A 12,849-nucleotide genomic window follows, 5' to 3' on the forward strand; every position below is an offset into this window, starting at 1 on the left:
GCTTACGCACAATGTTGTATAGATTGAAACTGCTCAATGGAAAATGTTTTTCTTATGTTTTTTAAATTTTCAAGTGGGGAATTGTTGGTGAAAATTGAGTTTAAGAAAGTTGGCTTTTGAGAATCCCACATTGGTTAAGTTGGGGAACTATTTTTTATATTCCCAAGTTGGACCTTGAGTTTGGGCCCCAAGGGTACCCATGTTTTATAGGGAATGAGGAGATAGACCAATGTGGGTACAATGAAAATCCCACGTGTGCGGCCATCCGATCAGTCATGGCAAGGCGGACGAGCGTGTGTGTGTCTTTTTCATAAAAAATTAACTTTTTATTATTATTTTGATTATTTTTAAAAAAAAATTGTCCTAATTAAAGTGGAGTTGGTCTCAGCCATTGGTTTTCCGCCTGCGTTGACTTCCGCACGCACGTTATGTGGCTGGACGCGCTTCCCTCCCCCCACAGTTTAGTGCCGCAGTTGGGTTTGAGGCTTATAAAAGGCGCAACTCTCAGCTCTTTTTTCATCAAATCACACATTTTCTTCTCTTCTCTCCAGCAACGAAATCTCTCTCGATCCCCTTCCATTTCATTTTTTCGTTTCATCGAGCAAATCAGTTTGAAGGTGTGAGTTCCTGATCGATAACGGTGCATTTCTGATCGAGATTTCTTTTTTGGGCTGTTTTATCTTGGGGGACGACATGGCAGTATCATTTATCTGCTTGCACACTTGAGCAGAGCTGCTAAAGATCTTAAAGAAAGCGAGATCCACGACTCAACCTGTAACAAGTTTCTGTTTTGTAGATTTCGTTCTTTGCTCGACCTCCATTTCCCAACTGTTTGTTGCTCTGTCGTTTCTGTTGGAGTATATTAACATGCAACGGTAAAAATTAGAATCAATAAGCATTCTAATTATACTTAATTTGAGTTTGAGTTTAAAACATGCTTTAAAGTAACTATTATAGAAGAGAGTTTGCTGAACACAATACTTTTGATGAATCCTCTTCAACACCAGCTGAGTTCCACGTAAAAGTGCTTCAATCTACAAGTAAACGACCACGAAGATCTTCTCTACTATTCTCTTGCAAGGATTGTGTGGTGGAAACGCTAAATTGAGTTGGGTTTTATGAAGATATGAAGAGGGTTTTGGTTTCTGCACGGTTCTTGAAGAAATTCTTGAGAGCTTCATTCATCATTCACTCCAATACTTCAATTTATAAAGCTTTCATCATGCAAATTCATAGCTTGCATGAAGGCCAGCTTCTACTTCATGGAGAAAATGGAATTGGGTGAATAAGGTATCTTGCATCATATTGGAGATCTCCAACTTTTGGAAATCTCCACTTTGAGTTTTCATTTTCAAATTAGTTTTCTAAAAATTGATTTATAGAACCAATTTTTTAAATAAACTAATTTAATTTTATTTATTAGTTTTGTAGATATATATATATATATATATTAATTTAATTAATTAATTTTTAAATAAAACTAATTAATTAAATATTTTAATTAATTTTGTTAATTTAATATATAATATTAAATTAATAAAAGACCAATTCCACGATAACGAAATTAATTTTATACAATTAATATTTAAATCATATTTTAAACATTAATCGATTCTCCAATTTTGTTCGATTTCAATAAAATTAAACTTTCAATTGTATCGAATACAATGAATAGAAACCCTAATTGAATTTGAACATTTCAAATTTTAAACCCTAATTTCAAATCTCATCAAGATTACTCAATTTACAATTCCAAATTATGAGCTAGTAGAGAGACCTCATGGACCTACAGATCATGAGCTCTAACGACTTGTAATTAATTGGTTAAACTCTTCAAACCGAATTAATTACTATTCGTTAACTACCAAGACATTCCACTATAACTTGATAGTTGTACTCACCTCACCGTAGATATATTTATATCCATTTTAACCATAATCAGTAAGTCAATCATTCGCAGGTCGTTCGTATTTACAGCTAGGTCAATGATTATCGTTTTAGCCCTGTAAATTCATCGTGCTCCTTAAGCTCCCACTGATCCTTCATTGAACAATTGATTTATAGTCCAACTTATAAATCACAACTCTCTTTTTCATGAGAGGTAGAGCCCTGTTGTTCAAGACAATGCATTAGCACTTAAGAGAACGACCCATCTGTTAACCCTAAATCGGGTATGAGTGAATTCCATATTGCAAAACTATGTCCCAGCTATCTATCCGGTCTTATCCCCAAAATGGGAGGCTTATTGAGTAGTGCTATTGGACTACTCACACCTATGCAGATCAAATGATAATCTCGAATAAACAGGAATTCATAATTAACTCAGGATAAGATTGAGATATCCTAGGTCATTGAATTTGAGACAGTCAGTTTTAATAGTAAACAACTGTTATAAAGAAAATTGACTATTTCGAGGTCCGGTCTTATGTAAACTCGTTGTACAAGATGTCCCCACTCATATGTCTTTACATGAATGATTTTTGGATCACATCATTTGTATCAGTATACAAAATGAGCCGCATCCAATAGTGTCACTAGGATGAGGTACCCAATCTCATCCTTATACTTATAGACCATTTTGGCTACGTACTAAAACTTGATCCATTTTTATGTCACCACATAAAGTTAAAATATTCATGTTACAGCTGTGGATTCATTGATTGGATTTTCACAAAATGATGCAATATCAATAATATTTTATTGAATAAAAAACTCAACGACATTTTTATCGATAAATAAAATATGTTAACTACATTTACGAACTGCGAGTTTAGGACATTCCCAACAATCTCCTACTTGGACTAACACTCCAATAAGATAGACATATAAATATGTAATGTTTACAATGTTAAGAAACAAAGAGAGAGAAATATAATAAACTGGCATCCAAAATACCCTTTAACATTCTCCCACTTGCCCTATATTATGTTACTCGCAATTCTAGTCCAACCAGGTGGCCCTCGAACACTTTAGCCGATCGAGCCTTCATAAATGGATCAACAAGGTTATCTTCTAAGGCTATCTGTGTGACTATCACGTCTCTTTGGTGTACAATCTCTCTGATGAGATGATACTCACGTCTCATCCATTAAGAGTGAAAACTGATTATCAAACATATCCTTCGGGATTTATGGAACATAAAATTTATAGGCTTGAAGATATATTAAACATACATTAACTTTGACTATAAAATGAGGCTTGAACCTGAGTATGGAGGGGGCTAAAAGATAGATTTACCACTAAATTAGCTAATGATTTTGGTACTGTAACGACCCGAGTTCAGGAGGGGTACATGAATGAACCGATATCACATCCGAATGAGAGGGATCCTGAGGACATGAAAGTATGGTTAAGAAAGGCTTTAAAAGAATTGAAAGTTACTACCTATACCAACAAGGTGCACCTTCCTTTTCGGTGGCTCAATCATAAGAACTCCAAAGTTAAGCGTGTTTAGCTTTGAGCAATCCGAATTTTCCTAGGATGCATGTGAGTGAGGACAAAGCATGCTGAAAGGACCCGTATTGGTTTGTGGGGACAACTTTTACTTCTAGAAGTAAAGTTGAGGGGGGCTTGAGCTCCCTACGCTCATACTAAATCCATCATTGCGTGTGAAACTTGTATTTTAAGTCAATTAAACTCTTAAATTTTCATAAGACAATCAATTTAGATCTTTCATTACAATTAGTTTTGAAAATTATATATGCATTAATTTTCAAGTATGTGCAGACTTCTTCAAATGTCAGTTTTAGAAAATAGACAACTAGAGTAAATGTATTGACGAATTTCAAAAGAAAATTTGTCTGAAAATCTAAATTGATTTTTTTTTTTTTTTTATAAAAATTTAGAGATTTAATTGATACAATTAAAAATTTCACATGAGATTTTTCTAAAGAGATCATAATAAATGGCGATAGTTAATTTAGTATTTAAATTAATACAACCCTAAATTTTTCGGTATAAATTGATATATTTCCAATCTTTTCTGTAAACCTATTTGACACCAACATTTTTCCGTATCAATAAATGCCGTTATAAGGCCCGTTATGGCCCAGGAAGATAAATAGCCCATTGGCCCACCAAAGTTGTGTTGTTGATCATCAATTCATCTTCCTATGGACTTCTAAACTCGTAATCTTGGCAGCGAAGGAAACGAGGAGTAAAAACCAGAGGGCGACCACTAACAAACAATAACGAGATATCGACCCACCAATAATAAGCCGATACTATAAGTAAAATTACCCACAAACTTCACCGACTGTATAAATCGAGCTGTGTCCACTTCGGGGTTCTTCGTTAAGGATTGCCCGAGCGAGGTGTGTCATTGGTTTGTTGATCTTCCTTTGAGTCGTTGAATTTCCTTCTTGGAGCCGAATTGAATGCAGATTAGTATTGAAAGAGTCCACTGATTAAACTCGCCTTCACCCTATTTGCTGTTTTCCTTACTCGAAACAGTTGCCCGGTGATTGAGTTTTGATTTTGTCAAAGATGCTGCTGCAATTTTCAGACCCAGCCAAGCTTAAAACCAAGATGGTATGTTTCTTTTCTTCTGGGTTTATTTGAATTGTCATTAGAGTGTGGGATAGTGATATACTGAAGGTTTCAAGTGCTAAATCCATAGGTGTAATCTAGTTTTTCAAGCTAAACAGAGGATAGAAGATAAGATGTATCTGCAATTATAGTGAAAGTTCTGGAAGAAGTTCTACAACTATTAGTAAAATAAGACTTGGAGCAAATAAAATAGGAAATACCCAACAAGAGAGCATTGAAAGAAATATTAGGTAGAGAGCATAGTAGTATTTGTTATATTATTAATGAATTGGTTTGCATTCAGTAAATAACGTGGTTTTATAAACAATTGACCTGTATAATGCAACATTAGATCTATTAATTACTAAGCTATCGGAATGAAAGTATGTTGACCTGGATTAAACTGTAGTTCGTTGGATTAAATACTAGTTTTTCAAGCTAGAGAAGAGTGATTTCTGATGCAACATTCCTTAACGAGAATGATTTTTGGCTGAAGCTTCATTTGATCATTAAACTACTTTGGTCTTTGGCTGAACCTGTTGGCTAAGTCCTATGGTCTTTGAGCAACATCTATCTAAATATCGCGTGTTTGAATCTTTGGATGATCTTAATAAGGAAGACCATTGATGTTTGGGTTTTGGGCAAATACAGACATTTTTTTTTTAAAATTAATAAGTATATCAATGAGATTAGTGATTAATTGTCAATATGCACAGTGTGTGTTTGAGGATAAATTCCTTGCCCGCGATTCTGGTACACTTGAACAACTGAAGGAGATGACTTCTAGGCGTAGAGTTATTGAGGAGTCCATTAATGAAACGAGCTCTATCACAGATGCCATTGCAAGAGAAATGTCAGGCGGGTTGTCTTCTCACACTCAACAGGTAATAATATGTGAACATAGTTAAAAAAAGTAATAAATACCATTAACCTTCCTTGTCATTATCTCCTTTGTGATTCAACAAATACATGGATTTCTTTTATAATTGCAATGCCTCTTTGTTAGATGAGAATGGATGTGGCTGGATTATTTCTTTCAATTTCTGCCCATTTACTTATATGCTTAGTTTAAACCACGGACTGCTCCTGCTCTTGTTCCTTTTTTATTTGAAAGGAAGTCGTTTTTTCCTCCTTCACTCTCCTGTCACTCCCCACCCCCCACACCACACACACACGCAAGCCCGAAGTTGCAGCGAAGTTATACGGAGATTTTTTTTTGAACTACTGGTTTTATTCTCTCTTTCTTCATAACCTACAACATTTTAGAAAATGTTACTATTGCTGTGTGCTCATTCAATTACGTTCGGTCTTCTGTGCTTAAAAAATTTTGCAGGTCCTTCACAAACTACAGAAGTATCTGCCCTTGTTGGAAAATTTTGTTTCCCAAGTTGATATGATCGATTATAACCTCAGGATTGTTCAGTGGACTTCAGACCTAAAGATACGATGGTCAAGTGCACTGAGCTCATCTTCATTATTTCATCTTAGGGGTCCAAAATTTTTCCAAATAGATAACTTGAGGTTTGAGGTAGGGATGACTCTTTCTCTATATGGCGCTGTTCTTAGGCAGAGGGCATCGGAAGTTATATCAGAAGGTGGGTACTAATGATGAACTAGTTTGCTGTAGAAGTCATGAATTTATACCTATTTGATCACTTACTCTTCACTTATACAGATCAAGTGCAATCTGCGACCTTTTTCAGGGAAGCTGCTGGGATCTATCAATATCTAGCTAAGGAGATTCTTCCATCCATCCAACACTGCTTGCCTTCTGAAAGGCCTCCAGAAGTTATTCCATCTACTTCTGCTGCCATGAGTCTTATTTGTTTAGCTGAGGCTCAGGTTAGTTTGCTCGCCTTCACATAACACCTTGAATCTTCTATTAAAAAAAATGGCCTTTAAGATGAAAGTGCAATTTGTGAGACCGTTTAGTCTAGTTGGTTTTTGATCAGAGTGTGGAATTTGGGATGTTCACGTTTCTCTTTTTTTTAATTTTGTTCCCAATGACGATGATCTATATTGAATCTTCTGCCATAAAAAATTTAACAGGCTGTCACATCGATGAGAGCTGAAGAAAAGGGAACTATTCCTAGTCTTTTGGCAAAGCTACACTATGGTATTGTTGAATTACTCAATGAATCAGTGAATCATTTACGAATAATTTCTGGAGAATGGAAAGATATGTCCTCAAACTTTTTGGTTAGAATTCTCTTCTTACACATTCATGGTGGTTTTATGGTGTGTAATCTAGTGTTTAGCCACGTGACCAGTACAATCTTTGTCGTGTTTCGTTGGTATAGGAATTTCTATCAGCTTTCAGAGCTCTACATGAGTTGAAGAGTCGGAAAAATCTTGCAAAAGAACTGATGTCTGGTGGCCAAGCTGGAGTTGCTATAGGAGTTCTTAGATATGCATTAACTGATGTCAAAAAGGAAATGCCAAGAGAAAATTCATGGAAAATTGTTTTCGGAATAGAAATAGATATTGTAGCCGAAATGCTCAGGAAGTTCGAACGCGAGAACGAAATCGTATGGCATAACAAAATTCCTTCAAGAGATGAGTTGCCAACGCCTAAGGGTACCCAAATCGTCAAATCCATACCTTATCATCCCAAAAAATGGGAGAGAGAGCTAGCATTTAAAATATGAATTGAAGCTCCAAGTAAATATGGTCATTTGTTCTTGTCGGGGTCAATGTTATGGAGCTGCTTTTTTGTCCCCAATCTCATTCTATCAAAGCAAAAGAGAATCTGGTGCTTTTTTGCGTTCATCTTTTTGAAATATCTCTTAGCTGGTTGAGTGACTTTTTGGTGAAAATGTGAAGCATTTGTATAGAAATTGACATTGATTATAGTGGTTTCTATTTCTTACATTTTATTGATTTGGAATGGTCATAAAGTAGAGGTTGATATCACTATGTTTCTAGATATTCATTCCATCAACTCATTTCTTATCTAAGTATACTTGTTAAATGAGATTAAAATTGATTTGATGTGAAAGTCTTAATCGTAATTCGTGTTTTTTAAAGAAAATAAAGTTAATTTTTACTTAAAACTTGTCAAACAGTAACGATTTTCATCATAAAATTTTAATTTCATTAATTTGATTCTATACTTAAATAAATGTTATACCCCTTTTTTTATGAGAAAATTTATTTAACACCAGCAGAACTAGAAACCATACTAAACTTAAAAATAGCTAAGGAGAACCACTTTAGGCACAAAAGGACACAACCCTCCAAAATTTTCAGAGAGAGAACGGGTACAACCAAAATCAAATACAAAGAGGTGGTTATTGTAGTTGGATTATGATAGTTTGTGTTTGGGTATAGATTATTTTAGTTTGGGTTAGAATAGTATGTGTTTGAGGTGTAAACTATTTTAATTTGAGAAAGAAATAGTAAATATGGTAACAAATAATAAAAAAAAATGATGAATGTAAAATAGCAAAAATTGTAGTAAATAAATAGTAAACACGAAAGTAGTTTTTATTGCAGCAAGAAATTATTATATTTTGATGATAACCCTTGTCCTACATGTCCCCAAAATTTTCAAATACAATAATTGTGCGAGCAAGGCCATATCAACCCCATTTGACTTTGGATCAAATGTTCCAATTTTAGCCTCTGTTTACTAACTAACTACAACAAGAAGAAATTTCAAAAAGCTCATTAGGTGTACTTGAAATTATATTAAACTCGATCATTTGATCAATCCAAAAAATTGACAATTGAATATCAAAACTTACAAATTGCATAAACCCTAACACTCTAAATTTAAGGCTCATTGACATATAACCAAACTTTTAATTCAACATTATAAATAGAAGGTTGAAATACTACCAATTTTAAATACTACTTTGGTCCATGTACTTTCATAAAAGGTTCATTTTGGTCCCTTCTTGTATTTTAAAAGGTTCATTTTAGTTATTTTTTGAATTTTAAAAGGTTCATTTTGGTGCTTGTACTTTTAAAAAGGTTCATTTTGATTACTCTATTTTAAAAAAAATGTTCATAATACAATTATGAGGTAACAAACATTTTTTATGAGAGGATTAGACGTGCATGGTCATTTTAAGTTTCAAATAAACCGGCTCATGTCAGATCCCATTAAATCCAATTAAATTTGCATTGATTAGGTTTATTATTCGTTCTCGGTTTCAATCGTAGGTGGTTGGTTTTTTATTTTCCATCTCAATCCTCTGTGTTTGTTTGTTTGTTTTTTCTTTAAAAAAGAGAGAGAAAAGATAAAGGAGAAGAGGCTTACCTAGATTTTGAATGCGAAGTCTAACTCGTTGTGAAAAGATTTCAAATGAATGTAGAAGATTGAGATGGAAAATTTTAAAAAAACCAAATTATTGAGATGAAAAATAAAAAACCAAAAGATCGAGATGGAAAATAAAGAAGATTGAGATGGAAAATAAAAAAAAACAAATCAGAAGATTGAGTTGGAAAATAAAAAATCTGGGAACTGCAATTGAAACCATGAAGAAGATGGGCACAAAATAAAACGACCACGTGGTGCCTAATTTTCTCATAAAAAATGCCACCTCATAAATCTGTTAAATCAATATATTAATATCAAGGATCAAAATGAACATTTTTCAAAAGTAAAAATATTGAATTGAAATGAATCCTTTTAAAGTACAGAACTAAAATGAAAATTACCGATACTAAAAGAGTATTTAAACCAAAATATAGTATGTATAATATTTAAGAAACAGTTGATCCAAAGTATGAGGGCAACGGCCACCGTGCACGTGGCAAGTGGCCAAATCAGGAACACAAAATTTTGATGGAACTGTTCATAATTTTGAAGAACATTGTGGAAACCCGTACAAATAAAGAGAGAGATTACTACTCGTCTTCTTGATTTCGCGCGAAAGGCAGGGAGAAGCTGAGGGAGTGGTCGAGAAGCAGCCATGGCCGCTGTACAGTGCACAAGCTTCTGCAAACCATTTGGCACCACAAGGGTTTTCTCCCCTTCTTCATTTGCCCTTTCCATTTCTCGTACGAATTATCCCACTGTCAAAGCTTCCAGCTCATTGCCGAACGTATCGATTTCCAGGTCTTCTATTCTGCATCTCTACATTTTTCTTTAGTTGGAGATTACAAGCTATGGTTGCCCTAAAGCTTCGTTACAGGTCGAATAGGGTTGTTCCGGCTGTCATTGCCGAAGAGAATGCCGATGGGCCAACTGTTTCTGCCATTGATGCGTTTAATCTAACTTATCTGGAGGCGGGTTCTTAGTACTTTTATGACTTGAGACCGATAATTATTCGTTGATTTTGAATTACATGCTTAGAATTAATCTTCCCCCTTTCCCCCTTTTTGTTTTAGGGAAATAGTTGGTTGTGGGAAGTAGGCGGATTGACCATCTTGGTAGATCCTATTTTGGTTGGTAATCTTGATTTTGGTATCCCATGGCTTTATGAGGCGTCCAAGAAGATATTGAAGAGTTTTCAGGTAATTTCCTAATAGCTATAAGCACTTTTTTGGTGTTTGGTTTCTCTGATGTAGTCTAATAAACGAATTTTGATGCTTGAGCAAATTTAGTGCAGTTGAGTGAACTTCCTGAAGTTGACTGCTTACTCATTACACAAAGTCTTGATGATCACTGCCATTTGAAGACCCTGAGACCTCTCTCTAAGAAGTCCCCAAATATAAAGGTTATAGCAACTCCAAATGCAAAGACATTGTTGGATCCACTTTTCAGCAATGTAAGTAGGTTCTGCTATGGATTCTCTCTTTGTTTCTTTCTGCTGTCATTCAAGGTTATAGCAACTCCAAATACAAAGACATGTTTGATAGTGATTCTAAAATTGTTAAAATTACTTTTCAAATTTTCAAAATCTCTCTAAAAGTGATTTTAATCATTCAAAATCAATTTTAATAGTAAGAAAAATATCTTTAAAAGTATAAAATTAAACATTAAATGGATTTCGAGGGATTAAAGATATGTTTCAGCATGATTTTAATCATTTTAAAATCACTCTTAAACATATACTAACATGCCGTTGTTATAAATAGAGATAGAGAGAGAGATGTTACCGTAGTTAGAAGGCATTTTTTAAATCAGCCCCATTTCCCATCTTTTTTGTTCATTGCTTGTGGTTTGGATAGACTATCAACGTACAACTGTACAAGGCAGGAAGACATAAAGATCAAGAGTGATTAAAGATAACAGAGGAGCATCTCCCTCCTCTCGGCCAAAATAATTTTAAAAACCGAAGCTTTCCTACATGCAGAGGCGCTATACTTTCTTATTCTTTGTTAAAGGAGCATATACCACATTGTGCTCATATGTGAATGTTCTAAGGCTAGTTTTAGTTATATCCAGGTCACTTATCTAGAACCTGGTCAGAGTTCAGTTATTGAAGCAAAAAATAGTTCTCAAGTACTCATTAGAGCCACTGCCGGACCAGTTCTAGGTCCTCCGTGGCAGCGTCCTGAGAACGGGTAAAGTTGTTGATCTTCTACATTGCTAATCCCACTGCATAGTATGATACTTTACATGATGAACATCGTATTTAGTAACCTGGTTATTTAGTTTCCATCTCTCTCTATCTCTTATTAAATCCAGGTATCTCGTTATTTCTCCCCAAGGCCAGCTGACTCTTTATTATGAACCTCATTGCTCTTACGACAAGGAATTTTTGGGGAAAGAAAGGGCTGATATTGTCATCACACCTGTGATAAAGCAGCTTCTGCCTAATTTTACTCTCGTTTCTGGACAAGAAGATGCAGTCCAACTTGCAAAGCTGCTGCATGCAAAGTATGAATGCTTCCAGAACCTTAAATTCGCTACTTGGTGGAGACATCTCTCTCTCTATATATTTAAGTTAGAAACCCGACCTTAAGATTAAAAATCAAGAAAATTGGTGATGAAATGTATTGCGATATCAAAGAAAATTACATACTCTTTCAGGATCAATCCTATAATATGACTAACCTAGTTACCTTGAACCTTTGCAATCTACTTTATTCATAAGTTCATAACCGTTATTCTTATACACTCCCTAGCTAATATATAATATGCCCATGGTATCTTATCCTATCAAATTATCCTTCCTTGTCGTCTTTCAGGTTCATCGTGCCAATGAATAATGGAGATATGGATAGCAAAGGGCTTCTTGCAAGCTTAATCAGAGGGGAAGGGACAATTGGATCTTTCAAGGTTAATATCTACTTTAACCACAGCCATTATGAAACGTGTGTCCGAACTGATATATTATCATATTCATACAGGCATACTTGAACTTTGCATGATGGTTTGTAGGTTTCCAGTCAACTTTGGTTTATTTATTTCTTTCTATCATGTATACATTATTAAGTATAGAAGCTGATGAAGTTGAATGAAAATCAAGTAGTGTCTAGTACAGAATGACCTGGTCACTAATTTATAATTAGAATGTTGATTTTAGAATCTTATAACACATGATCAAATAACCATTACCGGTTGGCTTAACGGTCAATAAGGGTCATAGGTATAGTAAAGGGTTTAGAGGGAAACTGTGTTAATGGTGGCCACCATAACATGTGAGTTGTCTGGTGAGATTAGTAGAGATGTGTCAAGCTGGTCTGTACTGGTCTGTACACTTACACATGGTCAAATGAGTGACCAAGGTTGAAATGCTTCCCTCCATTTTGGATGAACTTTCTACTTTGATACTGCACAACAAACGTTAGAAAGCTCTGTTAAATTCTTACTAATTCAATGTAATGCAGGAATTGTTGTCAAAGGAGCTTCCAGAGGCAGTTGTCTTGGAGCCTACTCCTGGCGTACCACTTAACATTTCCCCACCTTCAGATCAAGCGTGAGTGCCTGGTTTTTCAATAATGAAAACTCACCTTTTGAAGTTTCAGAATATATTGATGATGGAATCTAGTGAAGCTTGTGTTTTTTCAGCATCATTTGGTTTCATAATGAAGGAAAGATCGTTACTTTTTACTTTTCTGAATTATCATCTAACTCCCTGGCATATCTTACTGTTAGGAACTGAGGTAGTATGGGCTACCTTTGTCTCAGCCACTTAAGTACCACGTTGGTCATCCCATTCTAACCGATGTGGGACAAAGATAGTCCATACTACCTTGGTTCCTCACACTTACATGTAGAAAATTCAACGATCTTCTCATCCATGGATCCCAAGACTGATCTCTAAAAGATAATTTAAAGATGGTCTTAGAGTGTTCTTTTCAAGTGCCTGAAAAGTCGTTTTTTAAGCACTTAAAAAACTCATTTCAAACAATCCCTTAGCCTAAGTTTGAATACTAGTTTGTGTCAAATGGACCTTCTCAGTCTTTCAGGATTCATGAAGTGAG

General features: G+C 34.9%; 2 protein-coding genes across 3 annotated transcripts; both read left to right on the plus strand.

Annotated features, from left to right (window-relative positions):
• The first annotated feature begins 4,125 nt into the window (after positions 1–4,125).
• On the plus strand, positions 4,126–7,440 carry LOC120080925. 2 transcript variants are annotated; one of them, XM_039035607.1, is made up of 7 exons: positions 4,126–4,313; positions 4,453–4,530; positions 5,244–5,411; positions 5,861–6,122; positions 6,203–6,369; positions 6,577–6,726; positions 6,828–7,440. In XM_039035607.1, exons 2-7 carry the CDS (start codon positions 4,486–4,488, stop codon positions 7,173–7,175), a joined length of 1,140 nt encoding a protein of 379 aa, XP_038891535.1. In that variant the 5' UTR covers positions 4,126–4,313; positions 4,453–4,485; the 3' UTR covers positions 7,176–7,440. The 2 variants fall into 2 exon arrangements, with proteins under 2 accessions (XP_038891535.1, XP_038891534.1); XM_039035606.1 differs by having other exon boundaries at positions 4,127–4,530.
• A 1,918-nt stretch (positions 7,441–9,358) lies between these two features.
• On the plus strand, positions 9,359–12,485 carry LOC120082155. The gene is made up of 8 exons (XM_039037403.1): positions 9,359–9,592; positions 9,669–9,762; positions 9,865–9,990; positions 10,086–10,244; positions 10,865–10,983; positions 11,108–11,299; positions 11,611–11,701; positions 12,253–12,485. Exons 1-8 carry the CDS (start codon positions 9,447–9,449, stop codon positions 12,343–12,345), a joined length of 1,020 nt encoding a protein of 339 aa, XP_038893331.1. The 5' UTR covers positions 9,359–9,446; the 3' UTR covers positions 12,346–12,485.
• The last annotated feature ends 364 nt before the right edge of the window (positions 12,486–12,849 follow it).

The sequence above is a fragment of the Benincasa hispida genome, chromosome 7 (genome assembly GCF_009727055.1).
Source record: "Benincasa hispida cultivar B227 chromosome 7, ASM972705v1, whole genome shotgun sequence".
In the NCBI taxonomy this organism is placed as follows: domain Eukaryota; kingdom Viridiplantae; phylum Streptophyta; class Magnoliopsida; order Cucurbitales; family Cucurbitaceae; genus Benincasa; species Benincasa hispida.